The sequence below is a fragment of the Diplotaxodon limnothrissa genome, linkage group LG12 (assembly GCF_057381915.1).
Source record: "Diplotaxodon limnothrissa isolate DT_005_m linkage group LG12, D_limnothrissa_male_GT1.1, whole genome shotgun sequence".
In the NCBI taxonomy this organism is placed as follows: domain Eukaryota; kingdom Metazoa; phylum Chordata; class Actinopteri; order Cichliformes; family Cichlidae; genus Diplotaxodon; species Diplotaxodon limnothrissa.
Genome location: NC_140607.1, coordinates 2,586,197 through 2,602,426, shown reverse-complemented (window position 1 = coordinate 2,602,426; position 16,230 = coordinate 2,586,197). Strand labels below are relative to the sequence as shown.

Here is a 16,230-nt window from a genome sequence, read left to right as displayed (position 1 = left end):
AGTCCACACACAAATCTTTTTTACACATACAAATCTTTTTTATGCACACACAAATCTTTTTTACACATACAAATCTTTTTTACGCACGCACAAATCTTTTTTACGCACACACAAATCTTTTTTACACATACAAATCTTTTTTACGCACACACAAATCTTTTTTACACATACAAATCTTTTTTACGCACACACAAATCTTTTTTACACATACAAATCTTTTTTACGCACACACAAATTCTTTTTACACATACAAATCTTTTTTACGCACACACAAATCTTTTTTACACATACAAATCTTTTTTACGCACACACAAATTCTTTTTACACATACAAATCTTTTTTACGAACACACAAATCTTTTTTACGCACACACAAATCTTTTTTACAAGTACAAAATATTTATGACCACATTTTGAGCCCATATAACCCCAGTTATACCTCAAATACCAGCTTTCATAAGAGAATGCAGCCACAGACACATCTCCAGCACAGGCCTTTACAGAATGTAAAGCATCTGCAGCGTTGTTTAACAGAGTAGTTTTCGAGATGCATGGAAAAAATAAATACATAAAAACAGTGCATACAGGATCATGGTGCCACTGAGTTGCTCCCCATATGGAAAAGAAATAGAATAAACTTATAAAAGACTTGCATCAGATGTGGCCTTCTTCATATAGTGACTCATATAAGGCTGATATGATTCACTCATGAAAGTGGCCACTTTCATATATTGTTTTAGTAAATATCCAAAACATACAAGTTTCATTTATATAATTTTTCAAGGGATCTTATATCTGTTTTCATTCTTGTATGCTTTTCATACAAGTTTCACACAAGACAGATACAAACTTTATAAGACCTATAAATATCTTTTCCATATGGGCATATTTTAATCTTTCAACATTCACCAGGTCACAATGAACAACTTTCTCTCAGTAGTCATTAGTATCAGTATTTTAGCAGTAATATGATTTTTTATTTTTTGCTGTGATATCTGCTGTTGTTTTTAGTGTGTGTGTGTGTGTGTGTGTGTGTGTGTGTGTGTGTGTGTGTGTGTGAGAGAGATGCTGGAGACACCTCCTATATCACTGAACTTCAATAAGTAGTTGGTTTGAAGAACTTTTGGCAGATGTTCATATATCTGAGTGCTGACAGAAGACAAGTTTTGTTTATCTGATAGAATCATGACGATGCAGGAAGTGACATCACTGACTTGAGCTCTAAAAGTGCACCACCGCCAAGCTGCAGCAGTTCACCACAAAATACTTTAATATGTCTTTGTGTTCTGTTTATGTGCGTGTGTGTGTGTGTGTGTGTGTGGGAGGTGGCAGTCAGTACTTTGAACCACAGGTCATACCACATCTACTTCGAGCTCTCCTGATAACACAGGACTCAGTTCCTCTCTCACATTCATCCTTACGTCCCTCTTTCCACACACTGGCTCTGTTATTCTTGTAGCTTTCTGTGCATCTCTCCCTCTCTGCCTCCTTCCTTCTTCTCTTGTCCTTTCCTAAACCTCCCACCCCTCTTTGCCCTTCCCAGGTCTTTAATTAATCAAAATGAGCTAGCCCCTGGGTGACCCTCAGAGAGCTGCTAGTTAATTTAGATTTACTGCCAGTGTCCAGCTGAGGGCAGATAACACTACAGTAGGAGTTTTTCCTCATGTAGGTAGGAGGAGGATGCTGGGCCAGCCTGTCTTCTTCTTCTTTCCACAAAAAGAAAAAACAAGGGTGTAGAGAGAAAGAATAATAACATATCATTTGAGGTTAGACACACTGCAGGTTATGGTGGAGGGGGGTACAGTAGCTATAGTACAGCATAGCTACTATAGTCCCATCTCTTTGTATTTACATGAGCATTTATGAGACTGCATGTCTTCTGCACCTTCAGCAAAGTCTGAAATTAAAAGTGTTACTCCAGGAAAAGACACAACATGTGTTGGAAAACAAATAACGCTGATGAATTAATAAATGTTCACACACTGTCCAGTTCAGTAGTTGAACCATTCAAGCCAGTTACCTATTAATCATACAATAAACTGACTGCAGTATTTAAATGTTTCACGACATCTCAGTTTACATTTATCATTCATTTTACACACTGTAGTTTTTAACTATGACCCGAGAACAAAAGTAACTTAATAATGAAAAAAATATATTTTTAATTTTTAGTAAAATTACATTTGTTTTCATAATCAAAAGAATTAAGAACTAAAGACGTGTTGGACATATGTACTTAAAATACTAGTAAGAACACAGAGGCTTTAGTAAGAGCTATGTCACACAGAACATGCTTATTTATACACACAAAGGCAATAATTTAACAAGAAACAAAATATTAACAATAATAAAGACCTAGCATAACAAAAGCCAGCCATGGGGAACCACAAACCAGTGTACTCTCAATGCTGGTCCCAGGCCTGGAGAAACTGGGAGGTTTGCATCAGAAAGGGCAAATCAAACAGGCCCAGGTTAGCAACGAACACCTGCAGTGGTTTGGCTAACACGTTGCCAGCTGATACTGTGTTACTGCTGTCTAATTGGAGTTGTAATTGGAGCACACAACAGTTGGTATAAAGGTGAACAGAGCGAAGGTGATGACAAGGTGTTGAGTAGGTTTGGCATTAGGAAAAGGAATGTGGAAGGATAGATGGTAGTGGACTTCCTGACAAGGATTGGAAGGGCTGTGCTGAACTCACAGAGTGAAATATAAGAGAGGAGGAAGGTGCCCACAGGTGTACTACATCCTGAAGAAGGTGCAGGAGACTGCAAGGTGCTATCAGCACAGTCGTTAGCGTACCTTTAGGATTAAAGAAGAAGCAGCAAGTGAGGGCAAAGATTAAATGTTGCTGGACAAGCTGACAGATGAGGTCAGGCAGGAGACTCTTTGTGATAATGATGTTATTAGACAACACTGATCTGCAGTGAGAGTAGGGAGCAGGTGGGGGAAACCTGGAAATGTGGAGGTATGCTCTGTAGAGAAGGGGAATGTATGTCGAGAGCAGAAGACAGGATATATATGTGTGAATGGGAAGGCAACAGGTGTAACGGTGAAGATGCAAGAAGCAGAGGTAATGAAGGTGGAGGAAGAGTGCAAGGAGAGCGTCACAACATGCTAGTGAGATCAGTCAACGTCTGGTTTAGACAGAGTTGCACAACAAAAAGATGGGAGATGCTAACATTGTCTTTGGGAGTAATAAGGGACGCAATTAGAAATGAGTCTGTGAGCTCAGACAAAGTAAGAGACACGCAAGGCTGGATATTTGAAGAGGAGGGGTGGTGGGTGTGTTGCACACAGGATGAATGCTTACATTCAAAATGCTTATAAAGTGGAGTTATTATGAAGAAGAGGAATTCTTTGCTGAGGATTTTATTTTATTTCTGATTTGGGCGTCTGACAGCCTCATTCTGACAGAATTCAAAATCTGTGAATCCAGCCTGTTCAGTTCTCACATCACATCATCAGTAGTTGTCTGCCATAGTGGATGTGATACTAATACTGGTTACTGCTTGGCAGTGGTTTCTGGAGGGTGCTGTCTTTGCTGGGTGAAAGCAAGCTGCTGCAGTAAAAACCTTCATAGGTATTGTTCTGATTGCTGGCTCATTCCCCATAGATGCATGTTTGTCTGCAAACACTAGCTGAGCAGCAATGCAACTGAAAAAGTGTGGCACAGACTGAAGATGGAGAAGCTTTGCCTTTGCAGCCATTTTTCAGAAGATACAGCTTTTACTTTGAAGGCGATTAATCTCCATTTCCAGTTTGTGTCACATTTTTCAAAGTTTCACTACGACTGAGAGAACCTGGACAGTGTTTGTAGAGTCCATCACTTCCATTCAAACTACAATTGCAGCACTATTGGAGCAACCAAAGCAATCACAAAAAGGGTTGTGCCAGCTGGGTAATACACAGGTGGTGACCAGCTGTCACTGACAATCTAGGGCTATGTGACTGGGGTCACTTGGACAAGTTAATATATGACATGGTTAGTGGTCACACATCTCAGTAAGTATTTCTATACAGCCTTAAGTATTTTACATGTAATTATTATATTTTACCCTATTGTTACATTATTAGCACAACATCTGATTACTTTCCAACTCTCTGTGAATGGTACTCATGGGCACTGATCAATGAACAGTGCTCTGATTATCAGGTTGAGGAAACCTGCAGCTGAGACTGATGAAGTCACTTGGATGAGTGATGAATCGTTTCTACGTCCACATGAACAGAATCAGCTTTTTGGGGAGCCATGAAATGCAGCTCTAAAATTTGTAGTATTGCGTTCAGTTGAGCTGAAGCTGAAATTTGCTGACTCTAACTGCAGCTCTTGTCAGGAGTAGAAAACCACATCGAATGACGGTACCACAGTATGAAAGCTTTGTTTGAGCGAGGTTACAAAACAGAGCAGTGAAATCCATATAGTCAGTATGAATGGAGATGATTCTTTTCTGTCTTCATACGTGCTTCTTAGTGCACCTCTCTTCTCTCCACAGGGTCTGTACATCTTCTTAGTCTATGCTGTTTACAACAGTGAGGTAAATGCATTCAGTCCAGCTTTTGTCCTGCAAAATCAGAGCACATCCTTGTGCATTATGTGAGGCTGCAAGCCTTTTGGACAAATCAGTGGGTGTAAAGACTGCTTCTCATTTAGGTGAGGAATGCCATAAAGAGGATCAAAGAAAAGAGAAAGGCCTTATCTTTCACGGTGAGTGGGCAGAAGGATCCATCGGGACAGAAAATAAATTCCCTCTTCAGAAAAGTGGACTGAAATATGGACTGGATTGTGATGTTTTGGCAGAACTGCTCCCAGCCAACCAGCTTCCTACCTTCTCAGAGGACCCCGATCACTTCCTGGGGCCACAGCCTACCGACGACCTCCAGCCCTGAGACCAGTGAGACGTCTGTACCTGCCGGCACTACTTCCACATCCATGGTCATCAAGAACGGTGAGCTGACGTGATGTGCTCCTCACTCAAATATCACACATTTTGTTAAGAACACTGATTGGAGTTTACTGATCATGTGTCTGCTGTTAGAAGAAGGCTCAGATTCAGCCAAACGCTGCAGCACTGGTCAGATGTACAGTGCAATAAGTAATGACCCAGAGCAAACTGCCCAGCCTGCTCTCACCCCAACACTGAGAACAAAACTGAATAGGGAGGTGGGTGAGGTGGGCGGAGCAATCTCAAAAAAACTTTTTGCAAACTCCATGAAACAGACAGTGATTATTAGCATCTACATGTTTTCAGGTTCTGTAGCCCTGGTTATCTAAATGCACATAGACCCGCCTGTATATTTGCCTCACAATCACCATAATCGTCTTATTGTTGGGCTTTGGCTGATTAAAAAGTTTTTTTATGATAATGTTTGATCACACTTTATACATTTATGACTCAACAGGTTTATCACCCAATGCAAAACACAAAATGAATCTGATTATGACCCTATCTGATGAAGCAATCCCACTGCAGTGTAGCTGAATGATGTTTCTGTGAACACTACACAGCGGCTGCCTCCTCTGGAGACAGCAAGAAAACATCACCTTGATCCAGCTTCAGTGTTATGAGTCTTTGTGAGTTACAAAAACTGTTATTGTGGGAACTATAATAAATCAGCCATCCTTCAGACTTATCAGATGCTGTGGATGTGATGCAGCCATCATCAACTGACTTTTGGCCATTGTGAATATTATCATAAGAAAACATTGAATGAAGTATTATTGTGGTGCAGTTATATTTATCTGCAAATCCTTCAGTTAAACTAAAGGCATGTTTTGAAGACAAAAAGTCTTGCACGAGTTATTTTTCACCTCTAGAAGAATAGTGAGAACCATGGAGTCTGATTTATAACCAAGATATGTACTTTAATGCACACATTAAGCAAACTAGAAGGTTAGTCAGGTGACTTAGTTCAGTATTTGGACGAAGGCACAAACTCAGTAACAACACTGTGACATTTAGAAACATTTCATATCAAAATGATTCTGGAAAACTCATCCAGGCGTGAATATGAGTGAGTTTGTTATCATAGAACTTATTGTTATAATGATAATGGATTGCATTTATATAGCGCTTTGAGGGCCCCGAAAAGCGCTTTACAATGCCACTATTCATTCACTCTCACATTCACACACTGGTGGAGGCAGCTACAGTTGTAGCCACAGCTGCCCTGGGGCAGACTGACAGAAGCCAGGCTGCCATATCGCGCCATCGGCCCCTCTGGTCAGCTAACCCAATCCCTAACATGGTCCCCTGTTAGGGCTAAATCAGGGGACCATCAACCTGTAGAAGCATGATAACTTCCTTATGTGCTTGGTTCAGTGGAGTTCTTCCTCCCTGCTATGATGATTGAGATGGTTGTTGTTTGGAAATTGAGCTATATAAATAAAAACTAACTTGAGTTAAGGTCAAGAAAAACAGCATGTTTGCTTCAAATATTCTATTAGAGATGACGAGCTGTCTGTGATGTGAAACGCTGAGTCTCTTGCCCAGATTGTTACGTCGATGTTTGTGAAGGACACCTCAGCAGCGTATTTAAATGCACTGAGTCAGCATCATTTATGAACATGGTGGGTTAAAAGACAACTGCTCACATTGCTGTGACAGCTGCATCACTATATCAGTGCCAAAGAATATGTTCTGTAATGTTTGTGATGTAAATCATCTAAAACAACACTTTCAAACAGTCCTGACAGGGATGCTGGACCAACCTTCAGCAGGTCATTAAAAACAAGAAAAATCTATTCTCCATATTTCAGGTCACTGAAAGATCGTCATCTCTGAACAAGACTTCCCTCAGAAGTCATTAGCCATGATCGGGGGTCGGCAACCCTGGGCACGCGAAGGGTTAACTGATGGCACGACCATAGTTGGACTGGCCGTGATTTTTCGTTTTTATGGGCCGATGATTTTTTTTGTTTTGTAACGGTATAAACAAAAGGTGGTGGATTGGGCAGATGCTGGCCGATGTGAAAAATAACTCAGTTATTTGGTGGTGGCTGTGGCGGAGCTTCCACAGAGGCCAGCAGGTGGATGAGGGAAAGGGGAGGCAGGAGGAGGAGAGACCCGGGGCGGCTGCCGGTCCGAGTGTCAGGTGAACTGAACTTCAGGTGAGAAGTTATGACCTGCAGTCTATCTGGGTCAGATATAAACCAAGTTTAGCTGGAGTTTATTTTCGTTGTGCTGACTTTTTACAGTCAGTTACAATAACTCGTACTGCGTGAGCTAGCATGACAGAGTTTCTATACAGCTGGGTGGTGCTATGATGTTACTGATAGTGAACTTTATTTTATTCATAAGGTTAGTTAGTAGAGTTGCCAACCTGTCTCGTATTCAGAGAAAATATTACGCGTTTCGTATTGAGCTGAAAAGGAACACAGTTTGTCCCGGACTTCAGCTAGGATGGAAAAAGACGCAAAGCTGGATTTATTCTGTGTCTTTGCTGCACAGCTGTTTCTTCTCCTCTCATTCTCTCCCCCTATGGAGGACCACAAGAGCCACGCGCATGTCCTCTGTGTCCAGCCAGTTAATGCGAGACAAATCCAGCTGCTCATTAAAGCTTTCTGGTTTTATCTGTCTCGAGTCTACGGATGTATCCGTGTATTTCCGCAGTGCTGATGCTGCGCTGAGCGAACAGCTGCTGAAGCATTTGAAGTGTTGGAACGTGGAAATTTCAACATCACTTGAAAAAACTGTCAGCTAGCAACGTCCCTCTCACCGGTAGGCGAAGTTATTTTTAGCCAATTACAAGTTGAATCTGGTAGTTGGGGTTGTTAGCTAAGATACCGTCATTAAGAAGCGGCATAACTAATGTGTGTATGCGAGCTAATTTGCGATGTGCAGCGCTGGCCCGGCCATTTATTTTTTAAAGCACCTTCTCAGATTAATTCACTGCGTGTCGTGCGCAGGGCTGGACTGGGACAGAACATCGGCCTAGAGACCGGCCCCCCAGGTATTAAAGCCATGAAGCCTTTGAATGAAAACAGACGCTGTGGTGACAGTGATGTACAGTCTTGTTGGTATATGTATGATTTCTATACATTTGACATCAGATAAAAACTTCATGCAGTCTCTCCTGCATGAAGTCCAGGTGCTGGTTTTCCAGTGTGTGCGTCTGAGGCCCCAAAGCTGACTCACACCCGTAACAGCATCAATGGCTGCTAGGGCTGCCACAAACGATTATTCTGATAGTCGACTAGTCACCGATTATTTTTGCGATTAGTCGACTAATCAGATCATCATCCATTGGACGTAAAACTACAGCTTATTGCACCAGCAGCATCTGCTCTTATATAACTATCATTAGCTTACAGCTTTAAGTGTTTAAGGTCTGTGCTAACTAAAAATAAAGACAAGATGATAGTTTATTAAATTTTAATTAAACTTGCAGATTGTTTCGGTGAAGTTTAATAAACTCCTTGCTATCTAAACTATAACAGGACACCGGAGTAAATTCTGGAGCATCTCACACTTCTGATGATCAGCTGTCTGTTTGACGTTTATTCAGCTGAGTAAAAACTATAACTTTAATCTCAGACAAACTGATTTACTCAGGAACAAATAAAATACTAAAAAAAAAAAGCCAAACAATAACATTTTAAAGTTATCTAAGTGACGGCCGGGAGTCCGGTGTTCTCACGGCTCTAGTGAGCCTTGCCCCCGGCTAGCTATCGAGCTAGTGGGTAACAGACGTCTCCGAAAACGTCGGCGCGCTTTTGAAAATATGCGGTGTCCTGATAAACTGAGCCGATATTTGAGGTTTACACAGCTACATTCTCGCCTGAAAATATGTTAAACGTTTATTTTGTGACCCAGAAAGAATAATAAGTAATATTAAAACTAACTAGCTGCTGCCATTGGTGGAAGCTGAGCTGGGCTGCGCTATGAATTCTGGGACACAGCTTGTTCTTCTTCGGGGTTTAACGGCAGCTGGCATCCTTGTACATGCAGTGCTGCCATCTTCTGTTTCAGTCTGTTATTACACTCTTAAATCCTGCTACTTATTCCTGCGTCTTTTGTGATCTTACAAAGCTTCAAACGAAGCTTCGACTATTAAATCAGTCGTCGACGATTTTGATAGTCGACGTAATCGTGACTAGTCGACTAATCGTGGCAGCCCTAATGGCTGCAGTATGGAACAGATGTGGGTGTGTCCTCATGTCCCAGAGGAGTCCACATCGTCATCAAACAGCCCTACAGACACAAAAACGTGAAAATATGAACAACCAGACTATCAGCAGTGATTTAACTACTTTAAGACCTCTGTGAAAATCATTTACAGTATATATCACAGAATTTAAGGCCTTTATAATCACAGCATACAGAGAAAAGTACTGAGCTGAATCAATTTCAACTTTTGTTTCTCATGATGTATATTGTATTAATAATTAAATTTCATTATCTGTGTCTTTACCACACATTTGCCACACAGGTGTAGATACTGTGGGTTCAGTAAATGCTTACATTGCACTGATTAGAATATATTGGACATTCAAAGCTAAGATTCAGCGCACTGTGTTAGAGGCTGGGATTGGATGAATTCCTCATACATACAACCTTTGATCATCGTTTATGTCCAGTTGAGAATGAATCAGTGCACTCACATATTAAATGAACTGAAACCAGTAGTGTGATCTCCAGTTTTAATCAGCCTGTCTCAGTTGTTTTAACTCTTAAGTATCACAAAGTAATGTGGTAACATCTGGACTGACGGGTTTACTGTCAGCATTTTAATCGCTAGTTTAAAGGCCGTCGCTCTAACACTGTATAAATGTAACAGGCCTCAGTGCTGGTTCTAACAGTCTGAGCTGCTTCCAGCTTTATTTGTGAAGAAGCTAAGCTAAGATGACCTTAAAATAACGGGGCTACGTGCGGTGATGCTAGCGTTAGCCATGTTAGCACGTTACCTTCACAGGTGGTCAGACTGCATAAACAGGCACTCAGTCAGAGGTTGGGCTCTCCGTTTCGCTGCAGGGTTCCTTCATTCTTCATTTATCCGTGTAGAGCCGAGTGTAAATCCCGAGGTTGGACGGCCTTTGCACGAGCACACACGCTTCTTAGCAGGGCGAAGCTATGAGCTACAAAAGTCCAGGCAGACAGCCTGTGTCTGACCAACCAATCAGAGAGCTCCTTACATCCCACGGTGTGGCTAATTTGAATAGCAGCAGGATTTTTAAAATGAAGTTGTTAATCCAACTGCTAATCCAAAAATTAATCCCTGAGCAAACAGGAAAGGGAAATTGAAGCATTTTGAAAATCACTTAATATTAAAGTGCAATTCGAAAATGGTTTTTGAAATGAAGTTTATTAAATTGGAATTCAAAAATGAATTTACAAATGCAGAATTGTACAATTCATTATTTAAGCACAGAATTCTTTATTTCGAGGCTCTTGTGGTCCTCCATATCCCCCCTCCCTCTACTGTTGCTACTTCAATCATGAAACTGATCAATGATCAGCTGATCAGCTTTACTCTCTTGTTTGTTTGTCACTTTGCACATCGCAAATTAGCTCGCATAGACACATTAGTTGTGCTGCTTCTTAATGACAGTATGTTAGCTAACAACCCCAACTACCAGATTCAAACCATTCAAACCAGAAGCTTTAATGAGCAGCTGGATTTGTCTCTCGTTAACTGGTTGGACACAGAGGACATCGAAATGCAGCTGATTGAACTGAAAAGCTCGACTCTGTGGGGTCAAAGTTTGCAGAACTACGAGCACAGCTGGAATCCACAGCTGTGCGTGTTCATGGAGCTGCATGTTCACCTGCTGGACATCACTACCTGACAGGTTTAACTGTCTTCAGAACATTGCAGAGGCCTTATTGACAGTGTTTGGCTCTAATGTCTGTGTGAGCAGATTTTCTCTCACACGAGTCCTCAGGTAGCCTCTGAACGCTGGACACTCGGAGACCAGCAATCATATTAACATGTGTGTCTCTGTATTAACAAACATGCCATATTGGCCCAGTTTATTTTTCTTATCATTGTTGTGAGGAGACCATAGATAGCATTTGTATTTTCTGTTGTACAGTTCATTTGCTGTTATGGAGTTCTTGTTATGGATTTGTTTCATATAGCTGATAACTGTTCGCTGACAGCTGCCAACATCTGCGAACAAATACAATTCTATAAAGTGGTTCTATAGAGTGAGTAACTGTTAGTATAGAGCATTATTAAATTTATTGCTAATGCAATCATATGGCACACTGACCTCTGGGGGAATTTTAGATGCACTCCTCAAAAACACATTAAGACAATAACAAAGTCAGCTTACTATCACCTCAAGAATATATCAAGGATAAAAGATCTGATGTCTCAACAGGACCTGGAAAAACTAGTCCATGCATTCATCTTTAGTAGGCTTGATTACTGTAACAGCATCTTTACAGGTCTACCTAAAAAATCAGTCAGACAACTACAGCTCATTCAGAACTCTGCTGCTCGAGTCCTCACTAAGACCAAAACAGTGGACCACATCAGTCCAGCTCTGAGGTCTTTACACTGGCTGCCTGTCCGTCAGAGGATAGACTTTAAAGTTCTGATGCTGGCCTATAAAGCTCTGAATGGTTTAGGACCAAAATACATCAATGACCTCCTGACCCAGTATGAACCTTCCAGATCCCTCAGGTCATCTGGATCCGGTCTTTTATCAGTTCCCAGAGTCAGAACCAGACACGGAGAAGCTGCATTCAGCTTTTATGCTCCTTATATCTGGAACAAACTCCCAGAAAGCCTCAGATCAGCTGAAACACTCAGTTTATTTAAATCCAGGTTGAAGACTCACCTGTTCTCAGCTGCATTTGAATAAAACACCAAATCCACACTTTAAGCTTAAATTTCAAAACTTACATTTAACTACTGATTTTATCTACTGTTCTGATTTTATCTGTTTTGATTTTATATACTGTTGTTTGTTTGTTTGTTAATTAGTTAGTTAGTTTATTTGCTTGTTTTAATCAATTTTAAATCATGCTTTTTATTTGTTCTTGTTTCTAATGTCTCTGTAAAGCACTTTGAATCACCTTGTTGTTGAATTGTGCTGTACAAATAAACTTGCCTTGCCTTGCCTTGCCTCATCAGAAAGGTTGCCGACCCCTGGCCATGATGATTGAATGAATGATACGTTTTAATAGTGTGCTTCAGACTCGGCTCTTTTCATAGATGAGTTGATCCCATCTGTCCTGCTGACATAAGCAGTGATTAAACGCTTCATTGTTAATAAACAGAGGCAGAAACAAAAGAAAAAAGTTCTCCATGAAAATTCTCATAATGCTCTTTTGTCATTCAAATTGTTTGCATTTTTCATTCTCTCCATGTTTTATAAAGCTTCCTTTGTACTGTGATGTGCTTATAAGACTACTTTGGCCTTGCATAAGCAACTGTGTGTGTCCTCAAAGACAAATGCAAAGTTTAAATGCAATTAGGTGTATTTTGTGCTTGCAGAGAGTTTCAGAAAGGAGAGCTTTGTGAGTTTCTTTTTGAACCCAGGATCCGGAAACCAAGTAAGTCATGTGTATGCGTTATCAATACATAATGTTTTCTATTACATCTGCTGACTAAGAATGTATCGTGTTTTTGTCGTTAACAGGTGGTACAGCTGACGGGGTTCAAGCCATCAGGTACAGAGCTAAAATCCCCCGATACTGTGTTTGAGTTGGTTGGGAATGTGTTGCTTTACGTTCACACCACAAGTTCAACAGCAGAACCGAGAAAATGATGCAAAGAGAACTTGTGAGGAAAAGAAGAAAGTATCAAACATGATGAGCTGAAATAGTGGCACCGAGCTGAAAGTCAGAATTAAGGAGAAGCAGCAATAAATAATTACAAACTGACAGCAAACACAGCAATGCAGGGCAGCCGGTGAACAGTGAAGTGGAACGACTGAATTAAAGGCCACGAGTTGTTTTGGTCTGATGTGAGCAGCAGTGACTGAACTGCACAGTAAACAGCAGCAGGAGCTCTTCTTCACACAGAGACACCCTCTCTGAAAAAAACAACAAACAGCAGTTGTTGAAAATATGAATATTTTTGCATTGAATTGATTTGAAGTCTGTTGCTGGACTCGCTCACAAGCCTTACTTGGTGCTCTCCATTTCAGACGGGCAAACTGGATGTATCACAGTGTGCAAAAATCAGACAATCACAGGATTTCAGGGGGTCATAAAATAAATGAAATCTGTGAAATCCTGTCAGCTCATTGTCGGCGTCAGTACACAGCAAAATCTCCAGTGTTAAATTAACACTAGAGAGTGTCTATATGGGTCCACACCTCTGAGTGTTAAATTAACACTTTTGACAGTGTTATATGTTTAAAAGTAACCCAGTCAGTTTTGAAGATTAACAATGACTAACACTGAGCAGTGCTGATTTTCTAACACTGGAATATTTCTAACATTTTGAGTTATTTTCCAGTGTTAGAAAATCAGCACTGCTCAGTGTTAGTCATTGTTAATCTTCAAAACTGACCAGGTTACTTTTAAACATATAACACTGTCAAAAGTGTTAATTTAACACTCAGAGGTGTGGACCCATATAGACACTCTCCAGTGTTAATTTAACTCTGGAGATTTTGCTGTGTACCAGAGAAGTAAATCGCATTGTTGACCACTTAATATCCAGTTGTTGTATAGTAGCCAACAACTGTCCTTGTGGCTTAGAATTATGGACAGCTGTGGCTCATCAGTTGGTTCAGGTTGTCCCTGCACTACCTGATGTGGGGACAACCTGCCCCTTGTTCCTCCAGTGTGCAGTTTTAAGTGTCCTTGGGCAAGATACTGAAGCCCGAACTGTAATTGGTGTGTAAAGTTAAAGCAGCTTGAGCGGTCGGTACAAGTCTGCCGACCATTACACTGACCGGACGTGTAGAAAGAGTGTGTAATTAAACCTTTGTTTCTATGTGCACATGAAACCTTAACCCTGGCCTGATGGTGGGTGCTCCATACTTCTGTGATCGTTCTGATCAGAGAACCTCTGATGGCAGAGCTGCGTTTATTCACTCTTTGTGAGATGAGTTTGGTCAATGCCATCACCTATAGGTTTCTGAAAATGACTGCGTGCTGTTGGCTGCCTCTACCGTTTTAATATCCATCTGTGGCCTCTGTGCCTTCACAGATTCCAGTGTTAGGAGTGCTTCGAATCCTACCTGTTTCTTCTTTATCTGCCTTCAAACTACACTACATGGCGTATTCAAAAAAGCCTTGAGAACAAAATAGAAATAAGCATCTGCAATTATGCTCATTCAAATTCCTCATTTGACATTTGAGTTGGCTGAATGAAGTGACTCATATACTTCAGTGGGCTTTTGTTGATATTATCTTTTAATAGTATAAGAGCTCTATAATGCTGTTAGAATGTGGAATGCTGTTTTTAGAGTAATTTCAATGCTTGTTGCACAAAGAGCAGAAGAAAACATAGTAGCTGTAATTTTTCACTTAGGATGATGAGATTCCTTCCAATGGTGTGAAGAAAATCCACATTTAATAGAGAGAGCTGGGGTGCAAAAATTAAGGAGGGGCAGGTTACCTTTTCTCCCATTGTCTCTATTTCCTGCTTAGCGTGTAGCATTAGGCCGCATAGCTGTCTTTCATAAAGATGAATGTGCAGACACACACAACAGATGGTCCCCATATTTCCAGAGGGCTAGGTTGTCTTCAATGGCTCCAAATTGGCCGCCGGTAGAGAGAAGGAAGTTTGGAATAGATTCATTAAATGTTTAGGCGCCTAGGAGGACGGTTTGGAGTGCTGCGGGCGTTCATTGTTGACAGCAGAGACAAAGCAGAAGTTCATTCCCTTAATCAGAAAAATTCAGCGCTGGCCATTCATGCTGTCAGCCATTAACCACTCCAGCACCTGCTCTCTCTCGCTCAGCCTTTCATTCCTCTCGGTCCCTCTCTTCTCTTTTGTACACAAACATGCTCTCACTCCCGTAACGCAGACAACATTAAATGTCAGACGGAGCCGGGAGTCATAGCTAATGCCTTTCACTTTGCTATTTCAACGCAGGTTGTTGAACTACAAATGGAGTGGAACCTATACTCAGTATCTACACACGCATCTTCATCATCGTCATGACGCTGAAAAATGGATGAAGATGAAGCCCCGATGCCGTCACTGTCCTCTTCTCAGATCTCATCAGAATCCGTCTGATAGTTTACTCATTTGATGTCTGGCAAATGTTGGACTGAAGAGGCTTTTAAATCCCAGGACACGCAGTCCACACACAAAAATGTGCTCTGTTCACTGTTGTTGCTCCAGAACAATGTGCCCATGTTTTTCAGTTCAAAGTGCAAAATCAGAAGCAGGTTTTACGACCTCACACTTAACTGTGAGCAAATCCAATGTCCCACAGGTGACCCGCAGCGCAGCGATAGATTCTATCATTCCATCTTTTGTTAATTAGAGAAAGGGGCACAAGTGCGATGCCAAATCCAAATCAGTCCCCGTAAACTCGACAGCATTAAAAAGCATGTTTACAGCCTGATGCTGCTTTTCCTGACAGGCACCTGTAACCAACAGGTGTGTGCTAACTCCTCCCCCATCAGCGTTATCTGACAAATACTGCGTGGGGCAGTGTGCTCCATTTTGGTCGCATTAATTAGTCTGTCTTCAGCTAAGCACTAATTAGCGCATATCTGTGGATCGGGCCTGCACAGAACACCAGCACGATCCCACCCGAAACATTCAGGCTGCAAAATATACTGAGTCCAGAAAACACGAGGAAGCGTGTCCATCTTTTATATACAGGTGCATATAATCCGACACAAATTAGTGATGTTTCGTTTTTTTTCTCGGGAGACCTTTGAGTTTGTGGCCACTTGTTTAAATGTCTGTAGAAATATTTTGTCACAGTAACCTTCACCCTCACTTCACCCAAATAACATCAGCTCGGAGGTGTTTCGCGGTGCTCCTGTTGTCAGTCAGTTAGAGCTTTTTCCAGGTTTCTGTGATTGCAGATCTAAAGTACCTCCCTGAAAACTGTTCCAGGGAATTCTGCATCATATTCAGGAAACAACAGGAACAACTGGAAGCTGCTGCCATAATGAATTTCTAATACAACCATGTGCAAGTGTCTTTGTATATGGGATGGTTATCTAATCATATTTCCCATTTAGACACATTTAGACATGTTGCTCTCTCATTCGTTTAAATCTCATGCACAATAAATGCCAGGCTTCATTCTGCTTCCTCCTGCCCACAAGTTCAGTGGAAATAGCTCCGAATCCAGCTTAG

At 41.2% G+C, this 16,230-nt stretch overlaps 1 protein-coding gene across 1 annotated transcript in view; it reads left to right on the top strand.

Annotated features, from left to right (window-relative positions):
- Window positions 1-12,718, top strand: part of adgrd2 (adhesion G protein-coupled receptor D2) — a 55,504-nt gene extending 42,786 nt beyond the window's left edge. The window contains exons 20-24 of the mRNA XM_085367690.1: window positions 4,494-4,535; window positions 4,652-4,705; window positions 4,799-4,946; window positions 12,445-12,503; window positions 12,590-12,718. Of these exons, the coding sequence (XP_085223816.1) occupies window positions 4,494-4,535; window positions 4,652-4,705; window positions 4,799-4,946; window positions 12,445-12,503; window positions 12,590-12,718 (432 nt within the window). The remainder of the gene's footprint in view (window positions 1-4,493; window positions 4,536-4,651; window positions 4,706-4,798; window positions 4,947-12,444; window positions 12,504-12,589) is intronic.
- Window positions 12,719-16,230: the final 3,512 nt, after the last annotated feature.